Raw genomic sequence first — 20,284 nt, 5'->3', positions numbered from 1 at the left:
TTGGCATCCTCGTTCTTGGACACGTGAGCCTTTGGGGGGCAGGCATCTAAGGCGGGCAGGGGAGTTCTGCTGTGGGCGGGACCGGGACCAGCCAGTGGCAGCGTCAGGACGTGTGGTCTCCCCTCCTTCCCCTGGGCGTCTCCTCCCGGCTGATTGTAAGCCAAGGCTCGCCGCAAGTGAAACCACCATCGCACTGGGACCAGAGCCCTCCCGAGAGGGGACCAGAGCCTGGCAGGCAGACGCCACGTTTCTCGCCCTGCGGAGAACACGGGACGCTCAGCCCCGCTCCCGCCTGCTCTCCCCAGCTGCTTGTGCTTGAGAGCACCTGGCGCTGAGGCCTGAGACGCCAGCGATCCAAACGGCCGCATGCGAGAGTGTGTGTCCAGTCTCCGGCCCATCGAGCTCTCAGGGAACCTTGAGCCTCTTGCCACGGTTTCGCGAGAAACGTTAGCGTCCAGAGCAAGACTAATCTGAAAACATCACACTGAAATTCCCAAACTGTTAAGATACACTGACGTCTCACCTGACACGATGGGTGGGATCTTATAAAAATAAAATTGCCTCCGAATTGCCTCGTGCGGTTCCTGGAACTGACCCGGACCCGGGTGGCCGTTGAGCCTGGGGGGTACGGTTCTTGCGGCAGGACCCGTCCCTCCCGGTCTTTAGCGGGCCTGGCTGCGCTTTGGCACCATCTGGTGGTGGGTGTGTGCTACAGCTGAAATGTGCATGGGGCCCAATCGGGATCCGTGTCCCCCGACCCCGTGACTCCAGATGCCCTAGATGGCTGTGTGTCATTTCCCTGTGCTCCCTCCCCAGAAGATGGGATTTTTAGGCCACCCCTTTCTGGAAGAGCAAAGGGCAGCGAGCCTGGTGGTGGAGGCCTGCTGCCCGATGTGGACGCATCACTGTGGTGGTCACTGTGTGTAGAGACCGGCCTCGCGTGCACTGTGATTTTCCCTTTTGCCTTTCCCTTTTGGGAACTGAAAACAAATCTGAGGAAGGCGTCAAATACGGTAATTTCATATGGTGTCATGCTCAAACAAAATGAGGCTCTGTCCAGTGTAACCATTCCGTTTGGGACTCAGATGTCAAGAAATTGATAGTATTGGTGACTCTGGGCCAGATTCAGCCAGGGAAGAAAATATCACGAGAGTGCCTGGACCTGTTCCAGAGATTACCATCGCCCTGGTTAGTGGAGCCGGGCTCTGTAACTGCCCCTGCCATGCTGCAGGGCCGTGTGCCCGCGCGAGAGTGCCCCCACGTGTCGAGCTCTGCAGTGGAAAGCCACGTGCAAGTGTGAAGGCAGTGTCGTCGCCGTTCCTGAGAAGACATCTAGCTCCTAGGTCTTGTCGCTCACATTCCTCAATAAATATCCTAGCGTCTCACTCCCCCATCACCCTGCGCACCAAGGCCGGGTTCCCGTGATGCTTTCCGAGGTTCCAACAATCCAGGCACCTCCTGTCCCCCCAAGGCCGCCCTGTCCCTGAACTGCTCCTGCCAGCCCCAGTCACAATGTCTGTCAGTGCCCTGGAGCCCACCGCCTCCTGGTGAAACTTGGTCACCCGTGTGTCCACTAAGTTCCTGGAGAGCAGTCGCTGGCCTGAACAAGTCACAGGTCCAGAGAGACCCCATCCTTCACAAAGGAGCCCTTTCAGACTCCGGTTGGACTCCAGCCTCTCTTCCTGTCCCTGCAGCCTCTCCTAGGTGTGTGAGACACGAGGAGCTCGGGTCCCAGGCACTTGAGCCGATGGGCTGGCTTCTCCCCTTGTTCCCCAGTTTCACAAGTACAGCAACTCAGCCCCAAATGAAAATTCTAGTTCCAGGAGAAGCAGTGCACCTTGCGGTAGAACCGATGTCACCCTGAGCCGAATGAAGACTTAACATTTTGCCTGTGCATTTTATGCGTGAATTCATCGAGCAAATGATTATACGTGATGTAGAAAGCACCACTATGGGCCCTGTAACTTACCTGTGTGTTGGGGGTTTTGTTTTGTGATTGTGATTTGTGTATAGCATTTATCCTTTGCTAATGGAGCGTGTGAGACGCAGGACTGTGTGTGTTAGACGTGGAGAGAAGCAAAATGCGTGCTCCCAAACCCTTTGGAAAAGGCGATACAAAACCCAAATTGGAGAGACTTTGTTTTGTTTTTGAGCAGGGTGTGGGTGTGGGTGTGGGTGTGGGTGTGGGTGTGGGTGTGTGCACACGCATGCGTGAGTGGGAGGAGTAGTGCAATGACTTGTGAAATCCTTGTATCGTTTCTTCCTTTCTGGCCAGGGTTCTAAGCCCCACGCACTCCCTTCCTGCGTCTCAAGGGCGGGGGGCAGCCATCTCCTAGCATCACGGAGCGGGAGGAAGCAGCAGCCACCCTGTGAAATCTGGTTTCCTGCCCTGTTAGTTCACATACCGATGGTGTCTTGAGTGTCAGAGACCTACGCCTTCAGACTCCGGCGTTCCCGTCCCGTCTGGGTGCGCTCCACCAGTCGGACAAAATCGTCAAACGCGAGGGCTGCGGGAAAGGCCAGGAGGCATCTTTGCCTTCTTTCTGTAGGACTCTCGTGCCCAGGACCTTCCATCATTTGCTCGAATGCACCCAGCGGCGGGGGACTCAGCGCCCCCCAAGGCCTCCTATTCCTTGCAGAGTAGGCGAATAGAGTTTCCTCTTTGGGTAGTGTTTTTCTCACGTGATGCCACAATCTGCCTCCCGTAACTTCTGCCCCGGCTGTGTCATTGTGCAGCTGCCCGGAGTGAATCTCGTCCTATTCCATATGGTGTCCCTTTGGTCATGTAAGACGACCACTGCGTCCTTTCCCTCCCACCCTGCAAACACCGAGGGCTCAGCTCGGCCAGCCCGACCCCAGATGGCCACGAAACCCTTAACCTTCCCAGAACCACTCCCTGGCATGCACCCCCCCCCCCACCCCCAATGCGGGCCCTCAGGGGCTTCTGGGGGGAGGGGGCGCCTGCCTTCCCAGGAGTCCCCGACTCTGCGTGAAGGGAGCCGCTGGGTGGGGGCAGCCCTTCCCGTTGCCGTAAACTTGCACTTGCAGGTGTGCGGGGGGCGGTTCCGCGCTGACCGTCTCCGTGGTCCCCTTGCAGGCTATCTCAACGTGCTCTCCAACAGCCGCTGGCGGGAGCGCTGGTGTCGGGTCAAGGACAACAAGCTCATTTTCCACAAGGACAGGACCGACCTCAAGACCCACATCGTTTCCATCCCTCTGCGCGGCTGTGACGTGATCCCCGGTTTGGACTCCAAACACCCCCTGACCTTCCGGCTGCTTCGCAATGGACAGGAGGTCGCGGTGCTGGAGGTGAGGTGCTGCCCGAGGCCACCCTCGGAGACCCGCCGGGCGCTTTTCCTTCCTGCCCGGTCCCCGCCGCCGGCCCCGGGGCACCGTGCTTCCGGTCGTGTCCCTCGTGCGTGCCGTGGGGACCTCCTCTCTGTGATGGTGCGAGTAGCCAGCGCCCCCTCCCACTGCACGGTGCAGGCCCCCCGTCTCCAGACGCCACCTCGCTTCCTGTCGTGTGCGCGCATTGGCGCGGTTAAATACACGGTTCCACACAGCACACTGCTTTTTCACAGTAAAGTCACCCCTTTCTCCCCTAACGATGGTCTACCTTTGAAACAATGGTATTTCTTTCACTTGCCCTTCGGAATGTTCTTCACAGACAGAACAGGTGTTTTTAGACAACCTTATAGACGGCGGCTCACAGGCCAGTCACACGGAAATCCCAAAAGAACACCTTTCGCTTTCAGGAGCCCTCTGCTTGGTGTGCATGCGTTACGTGCTTGCCGGCTTTTTGGGAACTTGTTATTCGCTGACGCGGAAAAGCAGTCGACACTGCTTTCTTCACTATCTGCTGACAACTTCCGATTTTATTTTTCATCTATTATACTATTAATTTATTTCTACCCCCTATTAATTCAGACCTTCTTTTTTCTGGCCCTTTGTTCATTCACATGACCATGACTTAGACACAAAGACACGCACATGCACACACACGTGTCCACAAACACCAGGCGTGTGAACTTCAGAGCACGTGGGCACGGGCTGTGCAGTCGATGGTCTGGGAGGTCTTGATGGGAGACAGGTGTTTGTTCCAGAGACTCTTTTCACAGAAACTGTCTCCGACAGGGGCGGGACCAGACTAGCACTGGAGTGCTCCCTCCCACGGGGCTGCGGGCCTGCGAAGCTGGCCAGGACCCACTATGTGCTCCGGGCCCCGGGCCCCGTGCTGTGGAACAGCGGGATCACACTGCGTCTTTTTCCCCTCATGGCCCTTTGATCCGCCTGTAAAACAGGAGTGTCAGGCCGGAATCTGCACTTTTGCACACGTGGGCCGAAAACCGTAGAGTGGGCGCAGGGGAGAGAGGTGAAAACCCAAAGGAGGAGACAACGTCCTCGTTGTGAAACAAGGCGGGTCGCGTCTCCCGTGCGAGCTGAGCCTGGGCAGCAGACCTGGGGCGGGGAGCCAGGGAGGGAAGGCGCCCTTGTGCGTCTGCAGCCCGCGGGCGGGGCGGCCCCTTCCCCGTGTTTCCTCCCTGTCCCCGTCATTAGTCACACGCACGCACACGGCCACCCGCAGGCAGCCCCACCTCGGTCAGTCATGAGATGCGGCACGCCAGCCAGTAACTATAATCTGTATGTCTTCTAAGGTCACTTTAACTTTTATTTGGAGGCAGTCTCAGAATTACGGGAAAGTTGTGCTAGCAGTGGGAAAATCTCCAAGCACCCTCCACCGTATCCCGCAATAGAAGCGACTTGCCGTGAGCGGGATCTCGGGCGCTCCCCCCGCACCCCCTTCCTCTCCTTCTGTGTAACCTTTCTCAGACTTTTACGGCCACGTTGCCCCTTTATTCCATCAATACTTCCTTGCACATGTGCTAAAAACAGAAGTATTCCCTTACCGAAACCGCCGTATAATTATCAAAATCAGGAAATGGTCGTTCACACCCTCCTGTTACCTGATTCTTCGACCTTGGTCGGCTTTTCTGATCTCCACAGTGTTCCTCGAAGGCACGAGGAAACGCCAGCCAACGCCTCTTGGTCCAGCTGGCTCTTTTCCTGGCACAGAGACGTGCGGAGGTTACAGACCAGTTACTGCATGGAGGCCCTCAGTCTGGGCGCATCTCTGTCTCCTCGCTGTTAGACTGCGGGCAGGCCTCCCTGGCGGGAGCCGTGGAAGCAGGGCTGTGTGCTGCAGGCCACATGGGCAGGCGCATCCGTCACTTGGCCCCTCGGCTGGTGGTGGTAACTGATGCCTTGGGCAGGGTGTCTGCAAGGCTTCCCCCTGCAGTTACTGTCTTCCTTTTGTCTTTTTTTTTTTTTTAATTTTTTTCAGTGTTTATTTTAGAAAGAGAGAGAGCATGAGCAGGGGAGGGGCAGAGAGAGCGGGAGACACAGAATCCGAAGCAGGTTGCAGGCCCTGAGCTGTCAGCACCGAGCCCGACACGGGGCTCAAACTCACAAACTGAGAGATCGTGACCTGAGCCGAAACCGGACGCTTAACGGACTGAACCACCCAGGCGCCCCTCCCTTTGTTTTTAAAAGCATCATGGGGAAGTTACTTCGAGGCCGTCTGTGGAAATATCCTGTTATCACTCAGAATTTCACCTGCTAATTTTGGCATCCATTGATGAGGCGACCATCGTCGTGGTAACTAAATCACACTTTGTGCTCCTTAGTTAGCCTCTACTGTAAGGAAGGTTCTCCCTTCCTCCCGTTAATTATGAATCCCTTATGTACGTATATCTGCAGGGACTCACGGCATATTGTTTTTCTCAGTGATTATAATGCCTTATTTGGTGGAAAACTCCCAGATTTGGTCAGCAGAAGTCCCTCTGAACTTTGCTTGCCCCTGTGGTCCTTGCTGTGTCCCTGTAATAAGATGCCATGGTCCCCGTCATTCTTTGAGCACTTTCCTTACGTTGTGATACGGTAAGATGCTCCAGGCTTATCTCGTACCTTCCCTTGGCCCAGGCCTGGGAACCAGCCGTGTCTCCGGACAGCTCCTCGTGGAATCCCCCCAGTGGCAATGGGAAATAGGTGTGTGTGTGTGTGTGTGTGTGTGTGTGTGTAGCACACGTGCACTACATGTCTTCGTGCATGTGTATGTGTTACATGTGTGGTACATATTTCTAAGTGTGCATGTATATACATATGTGCATTCACACACCCACATCTGTATTAAAAGTTATGATCATAACCAAGACCTCTAATTTCAGTCCAGCATCACAGGGTTACTTTTTAAAAAGCCTATTAGAAAATTTTATAAACTATGAGGAAAACAACGAATAAACTCTAGTGTCACTATATCAATCACACATTACGTGGCGTGTGAAAACACTTTTAAAAATGCTTAGATAAAATAGTTACAGATGCCTCAGTGTAGATTGAGTCATAGATACTTTCTTGATCCAGATTTTGTTTGGGGAAGGACAGAAAGATGAAAGAGAACAACACATTTGGGATTTTTATTTACCCAAGTATTTAAATGAATTCACTTTTACTCCCCAAACATTGGTTACCTTCTCCCCCGGGGAGGCACATAACTCGAGTCCATTTGCTTTGTCCTGGGGCCTCACGCCCTACCGGCCAGGAGGGAGCTGTTACTGCCAGCCAATTTTATGATCACAAGAAAAATAGCTCCTCTCGTGTTAATGGCTCTGGGAATATTTACAGTTATGTGTATTCTGATCAGCGTTCAACTTGCCAAGGCTACGAATGCAAAACTTCATTTTCTTGGAGTCTTTAAGCTTAACTTAGCAGATCTGTCTTTATATTAAAATTTAGTCATTTTAGTAAAAATACTTCTTTTCTTTCTCATTCTGTTAACTTATGTGCTTAATAACTCAGCATCCCCTACCTTTTTAAACATTGTATTTTGATTAATCAAATGCTTCAAATACCGTTACAAAGTAAAGTATCTGATTTTCTAAATCACACGATAAGGATGATTTAAAGAGTTAATGAACAGGGTCTTAAAGATATATTTCCGACTTGCAAATTCAACGGATCAAATTTGGGATGGGGACCATTTCGAACACCTTAAAGCTATACCATGCACCAAGCAGGGCAATGACTGTGAAACGTGATTATGTTTATATAAAGTTATATAGGCTCGTCTACACTTATATAAACTGGTAGAAAACTTCGCTGATTTCTTGTGCTATCTTAAGAGAATTAAGCTTGCCATTTCAGGCCCATTTAGGAGACCCCCCCCCCCCACCAAGGGCCTCAGTGGGACAGAGTTTGGCCCCCCCACAGGCACGGGCCCCATCCAGATGCCAGGTGAGGCTGGCCGGGGCTGGGGGGGCTCCTTTTTTCTGGCCAGACACTTTCTAGGCTGCTTCCTTCAGCTGCGATTTCACTCCCATAGCAATTTCCACACCTTGCACCTGCTGCCGTTCCCCAGACCGGACGGCATCGCGGGGCTCAATCTTGTTTCCTTGGGTGTAAGTCCGTGCGTGACTCCCGGTGTCCAGGCTTGGTGTGCACGCAGCGTGGGCCTGTCACTCAGGCCGGGACCGTGGCTCCGTCCTCTGTGCCCGCTCCGTGCTTCCTGTTCCCTTCCCTTTTCTGCCGCTCCGTCTCTGCTGAGTTGGGAAGTGTGGGGCTCGTTACCATCACTTAAGTAAATGCACGCTTCTCCCTTCCCCCGCTAGGCGTCCTCCTCAGAGGACATGGGCAGATGGCTCGGAATTTTGCTGGCTGAGACGGGCTCCTCCACAGACCCCGGGGCCCTGCACTACGACTACATCGACGTGGAGACGTCCGCGAACGTCATTCAGACGGCCAAGCAAACCTTCTGGTAAGACCCCTGGGAAGTGGCACCAAAGCTAAACAGTGCTCCCTTTTCACGGATTTTTTCACTGCCTGTGTGCGTAGCCTCAGGGGGAAGGAAAACCACTAAAGACTCTCCCTTTGGCGTTACATTGACCTGAAGTTTGCTGAAATGTTTGTCATTCCCACTTTCTGTTGGAGCGCTTTCTATCGGAGCAGAGGTTGGCAGGCTTTTTCCATCAGGTGCCAGAAGTGTTTTCGGCTTTGTGGGCCACGTTCCCTGTTAAAACTGCCCGGCTCTGCCATCACAGCCACAGACCCCGCATCAGCGAATGGCCGTGCTGCGTCCCGATAAAACTTTATTTGCGGAAACAGGCAATGGGCTGGCCGTGGCCCGTGGGCCGTAGGTCTCTGGCCCCTGCGCTCAGGGAACGCTTTGATGCGACACATGACTTCCATATTGCTGTCACCGGGGCGGAATTTTCAGAGTCATCAGTCATGTACTCTTAAAACTTAAATTGCGATCTCATTTTTAAAAAAAGGCTTGTATGTCTGAAAACATCCCTTTGATTGCTATTTCTGTAATGTAATGCTGACAAAGCAGCACCTCTCAAGGTGAGGGCCCCAGACCCCTGAGGGCATTCGAGACTCTTGCGGGCAGTTCCAGGGGCCAAAACCAGTTTCATAATAACACTGGTCTGAAAGCCTGCGCCCTGGGGTTGTGCTGGGGAGGTGCTGGGTGAGGAGGAAGGAACCCAGGCGGGTCCCGCGCAGCATTTACTACGTGGAGATTCCGGACAAGTGGTCTGTAGGCTCCCGGTGCCTCGGCTCCCTCTGGAGAGGCCAGGCTTTTCCCGGTCTCGCGTCTGCGATCCCCAGGCGCCTGCGTCTGCTTCCCTCACAGACAGTCTGTAGGGACGGAGGGTCTGCGTTTGGGGCCGAGGCGAGGTGGGTAGGAACAAAGCGGGTGATGGGGTTTACCATCCACACGTGCTGCTAAACGTGCCGGCAGTCCCTTTGAGTGCGAAGAAGATGAGCCCCTGTGTCCACACTGGCACTCGCCTGCTCCCCCCGAGTCCCGCCAGCCGTTTTGCCACACACGTGGTGTCTACGGCGAATTTGAGCCGCGTTCCTGCGTCCCTCGAGCGGCACTGGGGAGTGAACATTTCTTGCTTGGCTGAGATGTTCTGGGGCGGATAGAGGAACGTGGGCTCGTGTTAGGGATCGAGCCACGTGTTACCCCCAACTGAGGTGGATCAATAGCCTTGACAACATGAGTTAGTTTTCTACAGCTTTTCCAGCAGATCTCCAGTAACGCTTAGCGGTTTTTCTCAAGTGTGGACTTCCTGTTCTTAGTGTCAGAATCAGAGTGACTCAGTCAAGTCACTGAGTCAACTGACTCTTCTGTTCATATTCGTCGTTTCTCTGTAATAACACCCTGTCTGGTCAACAAAATGCAGGTGAATTGCAGTGAACCCCCCTCGTCATTCGGCACATGCAGTCATTGAAGAACGTTTAATCAAGCGGCTTTTTAAGAAATGTAATATCACACTGGGCTTTGCAAAATCTCCATGTCTAGAGTGACATAAAGGAGGTTATGGTTTTTAGCTGCTTCTTCGGAATTTACTGGATTCTGGAGCCTCTCCGAGTGCACCCGTGACCTCAGCTGTAATCACCAAAGTACTCATCGCGTGTCTGACAGGCCCCGAGTGGCCGCGTTTCCCCCAGAACAAAACTTGGCTTTCCAAATGAGCGGAATATTAATCTAAACCAAATGTGGGGAGGCCACATTTTTGAGAAAGGAACGTAGATTGCAATATTGAGAAATCATTTATTAAAAAGATGCGTGCAAGGAGTTTATGGCTGCAAGACTCTTTGGTACCTCGTTAAAATCTTTATAGATGTTAGCGATAAAGTGTATTTTCGTTTGTCAGTTTGCAAGCTAAAAATGCTTACAAAACTTGAGAGAAGACGTTTAACAAGTAAATAATGTTCAGAATATAAATTATGGCAGCTCGCCAGTACAATAAATGTCCTGGGATTAAATTAATTTTTGCTTTGACGCAAATGGCAGCTGGTTAATGAATGTTTCCAAGGTCTTGGGCGGGGGGGGGGGGGGGAGGGGGGAGGGAGTGTCTGTGCGTTGGTTATGTGTGAGGGGAAAGGACAGTGATGTGTTTTGGGAAGAGGGCAGTAAAAATATAGTAATTTAAATTCTCCCGGGAAAAGTAGCGTATTTCAGAATATTAATAATGGTGAACGGTTGGAACCTGTTTTCCCACGGCCTAGCCTAGCTTTCAGCGAGATGTATCGATTATATGGTACAAGAGAGGCGTTCTGAATGTTCTTCCTGACCCTGATTTCAAGTCACGCTCCCTTGGAGACCCACGAGGAGGCTATCGAAGTAGTGACGACACGCTAAAAGGCTGTGGATCAGGGTGGGCGGAGAGAGGGCAGTGGACAGGCCGGAAGGAGCTGTTGTCTTGAGTCACCTTCCCGTGAACCCCTCAAAACAGGGACGCACCTTGCGGGTACGGTGCTCAATAAAATAAGTCAGATGCGAGAGGATGCGGTCTGTCTGCCTCGCTCCCATGGGGTCTGAAGCTGGCGGATTCTGGAGGCTGGAAGCTGACGCTGGGCCCAGGGCCCCGGGGGCGGGGAGGGAGGGAGGGCGTCATGGGGACGGAGGTTCAGAGGAGGAAGGTCTGGGGGTGGAGGGCGGTGCCCACGGCCGCCCAGCAGCGTGAGTGCACTCAGTGGCCCAGATCCGTGCACTTGGCAGTCCGTATCTTACCACGGTACGCGTACTTCTGGGAGCGTCGTACGGTCTTGATGTAGCAGGTAGCGTGTGCTCTGTTATCTCATGTCCACTCTTATGTTTGGTTAAAACCCCTATTGTGGAAAGAGCAGCAGGCAGAAGACGGGGGCCTGGCACGCAGACGGGGCTCGCCTTGCAGCTTAGGGCCCGGAGACCTGTGGGGGGGGGGGTGCAGGTCCCCCGCCGTAAGGCCCAGGCCTCTTCCAGCGGGGCCGTCCCGCGTGTCCGCGACCTCTCTGGGGTCTGTTCCTGGCTTCTGTCCCGCCCCTGCTGGAGCCCACTCCTTCCTGGCGACTGTGCCCCAGCGTGCCCACCGCCACACGTCAAGCACTCGACGGTCCCCGCCGTGCGTGTTCCCGACACGCGGTCCGTGACCACCACGGCGGCTGTGTGTCACAGTGCTCGCCGACCGCACGTGCACACGGTGACTCAGCCCATGATGCCTTCAAATGGGACATGTAAATTAGAAAACCTTAAATACATATCTTTGAACAAAAAACCTTCTGTCATGGCAGAGTTCTTAAATTTTTTGTTTAAGTTTTTTCTCTTCTTGTCTTTTTCTTTCCTACACGTTTCCTGTTCCTATATGTAATTTCATAGAATCATCCTACACATTTGTGTCCGTTCTCTTCACGTTGAAGAGTGCACGTGTGAGGCGGGACCACGCGCCGTGGCCTTGGCCCAGCAGAGGTGGTGCCTGTGCTTAGACGGATGGGACAGACAGATGGGAAGGGGCCCCCTCGGACCACGGGCTCCTCCTCTCCTCACAGAACCACAGGCTGGCCTCGCTGTAAGACCTCTCTCCCAGGCCTGCCCTCACCAGTTTCATTTTCTCCCATTTTTATGCACCTAGCTACCGTAGAAATCTAAGATCCCGTGAAGAAACACAATTTTTTAAAAATACATGTATTTTTATTCCAGACTATTTTTTTTCTGTACCTCTTTTAGTAACATGATTATTTCACATTTTATTAGTTTTCATTAAGAACTTTTCCTTTTTGTAATATCACATTCGTTTTGTACTTGGAAAGCCAATTATATAAACAAAACCGGGCGGATGATAGAGACTAAAAACTATTTTCTCACCTCAATGATAATAAAGGTACAGCATATAGTATTTGTCCTGTGACTTGCTTAATTCACTTAGTGTGGTGTCTTCCAGATTAATCCATGTTGTCACATATGGTAGGATTTCCTCCCTTTTATTTTTAACTTAATTTAATTTAATTTAATTTTTTAATTTACATCCAAATTAGTTAGCATATAGTGCAACAATGATTTCAGGAGTAGATTCTTTAGTGCCCCTTACCCATTTAACCCATCCCCCCTCCCCCAACCCCTCCAGTAACCCTCAGTTTGTTCTCCATATTTATGAGTCTCTTCTGTTTTGTCCCCTCCCTGTTTTTATATTATTTTTGCTTCCCTTCCCTTACGTTCATCTGTTTTGTCTCTTAAAGTCCTCCTGTGAGTGAAGTCATATGATTTTTCTTTTTCTCTGACTGACTAATTTTACTTAGCATAATACCCTCCCGTTCCATCCACATAGTTGCAAATGGCAAGATTTCATTCTTTTTGACTGCTGAGTAATACTCCATTGTATATCTGTACCACATCTTCTTTATCCGTTCATCCATCAACGGACATTTGGGCTCTTTCCGTAGTTTGGCTACTGTCGATAGTGCTGCTATAAACATGGGGGTGCCTGTGTCCCTTCGAAACAGCACACCTGTATCCCGTGGATAAATGCCTAGTAGTGCAATTGCTGGGTCGTAGGGTAGTTCTGTTTTTAGTTTTTTGAGGAGCCTCCGTACTGTTTTTCAGAGCGGCTGCACCAGCTTGCGTTCCCACCGGCACTGCAAGAGATCCTCTCTCTCCGCATGCCCGCCAACATCTGTTGTTGCCTGAGTTGTTGTTAGCCATTCTGACAGGTGTCAGGTGGTATCTCATTGTGGTTTTGATTTGTCCTTCCCTGATGATGTTCATGTGTCAGTTGGCCATCTGGATGTCTTCCTTGGAGAAGTGTCTATTCATGTCTTTTGCCCATTTCTTGACTGGATTATTTGTTTTTTGGATGTTGAGTTTGATAAGTTCTTTGTAGATTTTGGATACTAACCCTTTATCTGATATGTCATTTGCAGATATCTTCTCCCATTCTGTCGGTTGCCTTTTAGTTTTGCTGATTGTTTCCTTCGCTGTGCAGAGCTTTTTATCTTGATGAGGTCCCAGTAGTTCATTTGTGCTTTTGTTTCCCTTGCCTCCGGAGGCGTGTCGAGTAAGAAGTTGCTGTGACTGAGGTCGAAGAGGTTGTTGCCTGCTTTCTCCTCGACGATTTTGATGGCTTCCCATCTTACATTGAGGTCTTTCACCCATTTTGAGCTTATTTTTGTGTCTGGTGTAAGAAAGTGGTCCAGGTTCATTCTTCTGCATGTCGCTGTCCAGTTTTCCCAGCACCACTTGCTGAAGAGACTGTCTTTATTCCGTTGGATATTCTTTCCTGCTTTGTCAAAGATTAGTTGGCCATACGTTTGTGGGTCCGTTTCTGGGGTCTCTATTCTGTTCCACTGATCTGCGTGTCTGTTCTTGTGTCAGTGCCATACTGTCTTGATGGTTACAGCTTTGTAATATATCTTGAAGTCCGGAGGCTACTTTAGTTTAGCTATTTACTTCTTTATTTTAGTTTAGAGAGGATGCTATCTAGGTTATCTCCTCCCTGGGTATTTACGTCTTTCACTTCTCACAAACATAAACTTCACGAGTAAACCGTTCACACGTGCACACATCCAGCACGTATAGGCCGAGCGCCCTGTGGCCAGATTCCTGAGGTCCAGGAATAGGCAAGAGCGACCACAGCCATGTTCTCCTGAGGCTGACGTCGTGGGGACGAGCATAAAGACACATCAGGTGGCGATTAGCAATATGCACAAGCAGAAGGGTAGCAGCACTGAAGCCCTTACTGTGGGGTTTCGGGGAGGGGCTCTCGTGTGCCAGGGTAAATTCCCACCGGGGCTGAAAGACCAGAGGGACCTCGGGAGCAAAGCTGCTGTGCAGGGCGGCCTGCAGGGTGGTTGGTGAGAGGGAGAAGCAGGGAGGTAGCGGGCTGGTGGTGGAGCCCCGCAGGCCACGCGGCACTCTGACTGCTCTGGGAGCGTCACGGCCGCCAGTTCAGAGCAGGGGGTGGCCCCATCCGGCGTTCCCCCTGGAGACGTGTTGGCCGCTGTCAGGGAAGGAGGCACCCACGGGAGGCGAGTGGCTTGAGGTAGCGATGCTGCATGAACACTGGGAACTGGAGAAACGCGTGCTGACAGTGCCCTAAGGAGCTTGGGCTCCACGAACATTCCCCAGAAAGGCCGCATAGTAAATACTTCAGCTTTGCCGGCTGGGAGTCTCTGCCTCAGGGCGTTCATGTTAGCAGGCTCCTGGAAGAAGCCCGTAAAGCGCTGGAAAGCAGCCACAGACGGTGCGCGCCCGGCGGAGGGTCAAGGCCGAGCCCCAGCCAGCAGGCAGCCGGCCGGGCGCCCCTGCCGCGCACTGCAGATCGGAAACCTGTCGCTTGTGTTGAACAGCTGGGTCACGTGCCGGCCCCGCGTCATGTCCCGGCACGCGTGATCTCTGGTCCTGGCCGCGGCCCTGCAGGCGGTGTTCCCTAGTCTTACAGGAGAGCGGCCTGTCCTTGCGGTAACCCAGCACCCCACTTCTGCCGGCGCGCCGGCTCGCGCCTCTGTCCCCCGCCACCTCCGGTCTGGCCTGAGCGTCCAGCCCATCTCGGGTGAGACTCTGGGTGGCCTTGGAGGGGCCTAACTCACCTCCTTTCTTGCAGCTTCATGAACAGGCGTGGCGTCTCCACTAACCCGTACCTGGGGAGCACCTCCAACGGCTACGCCCACCCCAGCGGCACGGCGCTGCATTACGACGACGTCCCCTGCATTAACGGCTCGGTGAGTGCGCCACTCGTACGGGGGTCCGGGCTCGGCTGTGTCAGAGGCGGGGCAGCGCGAGGGTTCCTGTAATCCGGGACCCCGATTTCAGGCCAGGCGCCAGAGGGCTTTTGGCCGTGCTCTGAGGCGGGATGGAACCCGTGTCCCTCTCTCCCGGGCTTGTTTGTGACCTTAGTGTGCATCTGAGCAAGTGGGTACCTGGACACCAGTACGCTGTCATTCAGCGTCCACGTCATTGTGTCTCAACACGTCCTAAAATGTGGGACGTAGGACGGCACCTCAGATATGTCAAAATAGAGCCCAGGCTCGGTTCTCAGGGAGCAGAAGGGACATGTTGCCTCGGCGTAGTGGCCGCACCTCAGACTCAAGGCGTCTTCCCCCTTGGTGGCCTTGGAGCACCCGGGACGCCCGGCCCCTGGTCCAGAGCGGCTTATCTGCCCGTAGGAATGCAGTGCAGGTGCTCAGTGACAGCTCTGCGTGGCCTCAGGCTGGCCGGCTCGGTTCTCAGTACTTTGTGTCCTGTACGCAGTGAGCGGACCTCATCGGTAAACTCTGACCACATCTCCACATTCTTTGCCGAACAGAACAGCCGTCACTGAGCACACTCCCTGGGCCAGGCCCCGTGCCGTCCTCCGGGCCACCAGGGGAGAGGCCCTCGAGGAACCATCTTACCGTTGGTCCCCGGTACTGGGTGGGCTTAAAGCTGCCATCGCGTCAGGATACGTTTCGAAGTTTGGCATAGAATGTGTTTATTGTTGTGTTTTTCAAATCTTGGAAGGTATTTCGGACTTTTTTCCTGCTGTTTTGCTCACCTGTTCTTTTCTCGGTACTTGGATGGACGTCCCCAATCAGCCCCCTCTTTTGTGTGGTCATCAAATCCACACCTGCCCAAGGCAGGCACCGGGAGATCACGGCCTTCTCGAGGGAAGTGCGGGGGTCAGGCAAGGACTCCTGGAGCTCAGAAGTAGAAGCAAACTGAACAGAAGGTTACTGTGGTCTGGGTCAGAGGTGACCAGCTGGCTATCAAATGTAGTGATGTCATGTGTCTGTCCCCCGGGTCTTGGATAGCTTGCCCTGGGCGTTCCTCCCTCCACCCCCTCGGGCCTGCCCTGGGGTTCCTGTAGGGCCCCGTCCGCAGGCTCTTTACTGGATTCCTTATCGCGCAGTCCCTCCTCCCTGCCTGCCCATCCTCTCTCCCTCCTTCCTGATTTGCCGCATGGCCCCTAGCGCCCAGGGTCTGCACTAGGGATTGAAGACACAACACAGGAGTTGTAGCCTCTGTCCCCCGGTGGCCTTCCGACTCAGGGAGGGCTGCATGGTGGCCCCTGTGAGAGCAGATTCTCGGGCAGACTCTCTGCCTTCCTAGGCCCCTGGCTGTGCTGGCCTCCGTTTGCTCCGTGCAGCCACCAGCTCCTGTTGACAGAGTGGCCTTACCCCTGGTGGTAGGTCCAGCCACCCACTCGCTCCCACGCAGTCGTGAGCTTCTCTGAGCCCTTGGTCCCAGGCGCCCCCTGTGTTGGAAAGACAACACACAAAACTGCCTCTGGGCCTTCCCACCCAAAGGCCCTTCTGCGTCCCTCTTCCTCCAAGGGTTTTCTGCCTTCTTCCTTGCCGTCCACACGGAGGGCTCAAGAGAGCTGGGTGGGCTGGCACGAGCACGCCCCATCCACCCCTCCATCCCTTTAGGTCTGTGTCACTGGGGTTCAGCCCGTCCCCAGGAATGAGCTTTCCTTCGAGCACCCGCAGCGTCGTCCGATTCAGACATAAAAACCCACCATTCTGGAAGGACTCTGCATTTAGGAATTGTTTCTGCACGTGTGTGCGGCGCTGTGGCAACTTGAGGTCCCAGGTGCAGTGTCTGTGGCTCTCTCGCTTGCCGAGGGCTTCCTGGAAGCCAAGGCCCCTCTTCAAACTGCTTCTATTTTCTGGGCTCCAGCACCAGGCCGTCCCTTGTTCGGGAGGCTTCCTTGCTCGGTTTTACGAAGTGCGTGCCTTCTGACCCCAAACCTGGCATTTTGTCAGGGTCTCGACTTCAGTGATCCTTGACCCTCCGTGCCCCCCTGACGCCAGCGCGAGATGAAAGCAGGTCTCAAAAGGGACCTTCTGAGGTACTTTTAATCTAGAAACGTCCGTGGAGTATCAGTTTCTAAGCGTTCCGTGTGACCCGATCCTTTGGCATTTGGGGAGGCGATGGTCCAGTCTGGAGCGTTCAGACAACCCTGGACAGCTGTGTGCCGGGCTGCCCCCGCGGGGCCGTCAGCCCAGGCTTGTGCGCAGGGGCCGCGGCGTGTAGATGGCGGGCGGGTCCCCGCATCACAGAAATAGACACGTCAAAGCGGCTGCAGCAGACAGGAGCGCCCCTCCCGTGAGGCTCAGGCCGCTGCTATTTTTGTAACAAAAGCCTGTAATTACAGCGTGCTGCCAGAAGGGTGTAAAAATAGGGTAAAATGAGCACGACCTAGGAACTCATGTTTCTCTCTCTTTTGGAAAGCGCAAAGCAATTGGTAAAGACCTTTCGGTCTCTGGCTGTGGTTCTGAGTCTGGGTTTGCTTCACACTTGAATGCCCGTGCTCTAAAGTGGCCCGTAGCTATTCCAGTCCCTTGTGAAAACCTTTCCTGCTAAAACAGCACCATTATATCCGCCATATTCTGAAACGTCCTCTTTTCTGCGATGATTTGATTTCTTTCTTTCAACAGACTTGTGTTTTGGTCGCTGTGCTTTCTTCAGGTAGAACAGAGTGCGGCACCCGGGTGCACACCGATGGTCACCCGTGACACCTGAGCCGCTGACGCGTGCGTGACAGACAGGCGGAGTCAGGAGGTGGTGTCACCCTGGCGCAGCTGCAGCTTGGAGGCAGCGCCGTGCGCGGCTGGGGGCCGGGCTCTGTGCCGCGGTCTCCTCCCGCAGCTTGAGATTCCCCGGGGGACATAGAGGGTCAACAGTTTCGAAGCACCTAAAACGACGTCCGGGCCGTAGTGGTTACTGTAAAATAAAGTGCTTTCTGGGCCTGAGCTCTGGGGTTCTGGGCCCCCAGGCTGTCACATGGCTTCCGCTCTCTGAATTAGGACTTCCAGAATTGGGGTCTTTAAAGAAAAAATGTCAAATCCTCTTTGTTTTCCCCTCTGCTTTTAAAGAAAGGAACAAAACAAAAACGTCATAAGCCAGCTACCCTGGGAATGATCTTAAGGAAAAAAGCAACCCCTCCTGAGTCTCCCAGAGTAGAAAAGTTGTCCGCTTACGTGTGTGTGCATGCGCGTGTGTGTTCTTGGTAACGGCGTGGGGTACACGTATGCGTTTTGGGGGGTACTAATAATGTCTCTGCTATGCTTTCTGTGGCCGAGGGCACTAACGACGAAGCTGTGTGTTGCAGTGGGACCCTGAAGATGGCCCTCCTGCTTCCCGTGCCAGAGGCCTGGGAGAAGAGGTGCTCTATGATAACGCAGTCCTGTACGATAACTTGCCGTCTCCGAAAATCTTTGCGCGCTACCCGCCTGCTGACAGAAAGGCTTCTAGGCCGTCTGCCGACAGACTGTCCTGTAACCATTACAAATACCCTCCCTCCTGCACTCAGTCTGCCACTAACACCTCTTCTCTGGGGAGGGCGTCTTCTGTCGGGCTCAGCTCCCAGGTACAGCATCTCCTTCCATCCTGTTCTAGAATTGTCTGAACCGCGGGCCTCCTGCAGGGTGTTACAAGGATAGTGTAGCCCCCAGCTCGCAGTGGCTGAGACCCATCAAGGGTGAAGCGGGATTTTGTCCTCAACTAGAACAGAATTTGCAAATGCAATCGATGTTTTGCTGCCCAGGAACTGATCAAACACTCCTAACTAGTCATGGCTTAAGCACTGTGTTTCTTGGCCTAAATCTGGCTCTTTTCCTATTCTTGGAAAATTCCCCAGTGAATATTGTGCATTACGTTGACTTAAGGCAAAGGTCTCGAAAAAGGACAGGGACAGTATAACTTTCCAGAACATTCTTGCACTGCAAGCTCTTTACAATATGTTCCCATCGCACGTACGTGAGGAACGCTGGACTCCAGGTACGACTTGCTTTTGGTCTTTAAACATAGAACAGGATCTTCGAGATGGTACAGTATTTTTCTGCAACGAGTCTACAGCGTACTGCCTAAAACCAAGTAGTAATGAGGATTTTGGATTATCACCGAGTAAATAAGCTGGATGTTGAACTGCTGTCTGCTCTGTACCTCCTAGTTATGGCAGACGATAACATTGCAGTGTCAGTGCTAATCTGGTGTGTTCATGCATTTTCCGCCCGAGGACTTTCTGTACTTGGCATACAGATCTAAGCACCACGATATGAGAATACTCTACAAACATGAAGCAGAGGGGTACACTTTAAATTGCATTCTTTTTGCTCCATTTTTGGGGTAACCGTAGGAAGCAGTGACTGCCTGGTAAGGTCCTAGCGCTTTGCGCGGCGGAGGCTGGCAGAGCTCTAACCAGCTCATCGATTTCACCAAAATCCCAGGGAAGGTTTGTTTGTTTCTGATTTTTAACGACCACTGCTCAGATCTGTGAAGATTCACTCAGTGAACACGAATGTGTCTACGGACTTCTCTCCTTTTATTGGCATAAAAGTTCTGTTAGGTGGAAATTGTGGGACAAGTATGCCATCTGGCACCTTGGCTTTGTCCCCAGATTAGTCTGGAATGACTCGATACGTCATTTCAATGTGCTTGTTTTTATTCGTTTTTACCCTGTTTTAAGGTAGGAGACACGTTTGTAAGTTGAATAGTAGAGCCTTTAGGTTTCCTGTGCTAGTTTGGTCATTTTGACCAAATAACAGGGGACCTGTTGTTTAATGGAGAGGTCTTTCAGTTAGTGAGCACCTACAGTTTGCCGTATGTTGTGCACGTGTCTGGCGTGTCGCCTGACTTATTTAGGAACCCTGTGGGGAGGACTCGGTATATTTATGTTTTTTTTTAATGAGCGAATGGAAGCTCCGAAAGTTGTAACGACTTGCTCAGCGTGTCCCAAATCATAGAGTCAGAGCCTGAAGCTCGGTCTGTCCACCTCCCCACCACTGGGCCCACAATAGCAGCAAACGAAGCATTGTGGGAAAGCGTGGGTCTGGAGTCGACGTTTGCCGCCACTCTGGGTTGATTGATGACACAAGTAAGGCCCACGTGGATCACGTAAGCAAAACCCAGCGTCTGCTGGCTTGCAATGAAGGAGTAGAGGTACCGTTGAATCTTTCCCAAGAACCGACTGTGTTCATACTGGTCCTGTGTCACTCTCCTTGCTTCTGTCCTCTGACCTGCCCATGAATCAGAAGGGAGTTACCTGTCCCGTGAGGACGTCAGGCAGCGGCAGGGCCCTTCGAGCAGAAATCTGATGCTCGGCCATGCCGCTCCCCTAAAGAGAATCCCCCAGAAAGACGAGCCGTTCGTTTTTAGAAACGCAAACTTTTAGGAATCTCCACCAAATGCTCTCGGATATCCTGCTGCCTGTGCCAGCTTCTTGGTTAGCGTTTATGATCTCCCAATAGAAGCGTATATAACTTTCATTGCATCCCAACTGGAGACATCCAAGTTCCTCACTGGCCTCGGACCTCCGCTCCAGACCCACGTAAGCCAGAGCAGGAAAACCACAGCAGCTCAGTGTTTGGAACGCACGCGGGCTTTCCGTCCGTGCTAGGTTATAGGAAGGATTCGGAGACTGAGACAACTTACTGAAAACAAAAAGTATTTTGTATTGTCTGTTTCTAATTTCCTTCTGCTTGTTTTGAC

General features: G+C 52.8%; 1 protein-coding gene across 9 annotated transcripts in view; it reads left to right on the top strand.

Moving 5' to 3' along the window:
* AFAP1 (actin filament associated protein 1) overlaps positions 1-20,284 on the top strand; it is a 149,555-nt gene that overhangs the window by 113,315 nt on the left and 15,956 nt on the right. For 7 of the 9 annotated variants that reach the window (XM_043573049.1, XM_043573048.1, XM_043573045.1 and 4 more), the window contains 4 exons: positions 3,098-3,309; positions 7,665-7,810; positions 14,418-14,535; positions 17,907-18,164. In XM_043573049.1, coding sequence (XP_043428984.1) covers positions 3,098-3,309; positions 7,665-7,810; positions 14,418-14,535; positions 17,907-18,164 — 734 coding nt within the window. The remainder of the gene's footprint in view (positions 1-3,097; positions 3,310-7,664; positions 7,811-14,417; positions 14,536-17,906; positions 18,165-20,284) is intronic. The other 2 variants (XM_043573051.1, XM_043573052.1) reach the window with 1 other exon arrangement.

Source organism: Prionailurus bengalensis, chromosome B1 (genome assembly GCF_016509475.1).
Source record: "Prionailurus bengalensis isolate Pbe53 chromosome B1, Fcat_Pben_1.1_paternal_pri, whole genome shotgun sequence".
Classification (NCBI taxonomy): Eukaryota; Metazoa; Chordata; class Mammalia; order Carnivora; family Felidae; genus Prionailurus; species Prionailurus bengalensis.
Note: the sequence above shows the minus strand (reverse complement) of the source record. Positions and strands in the feature narration are given on the sequence as shown.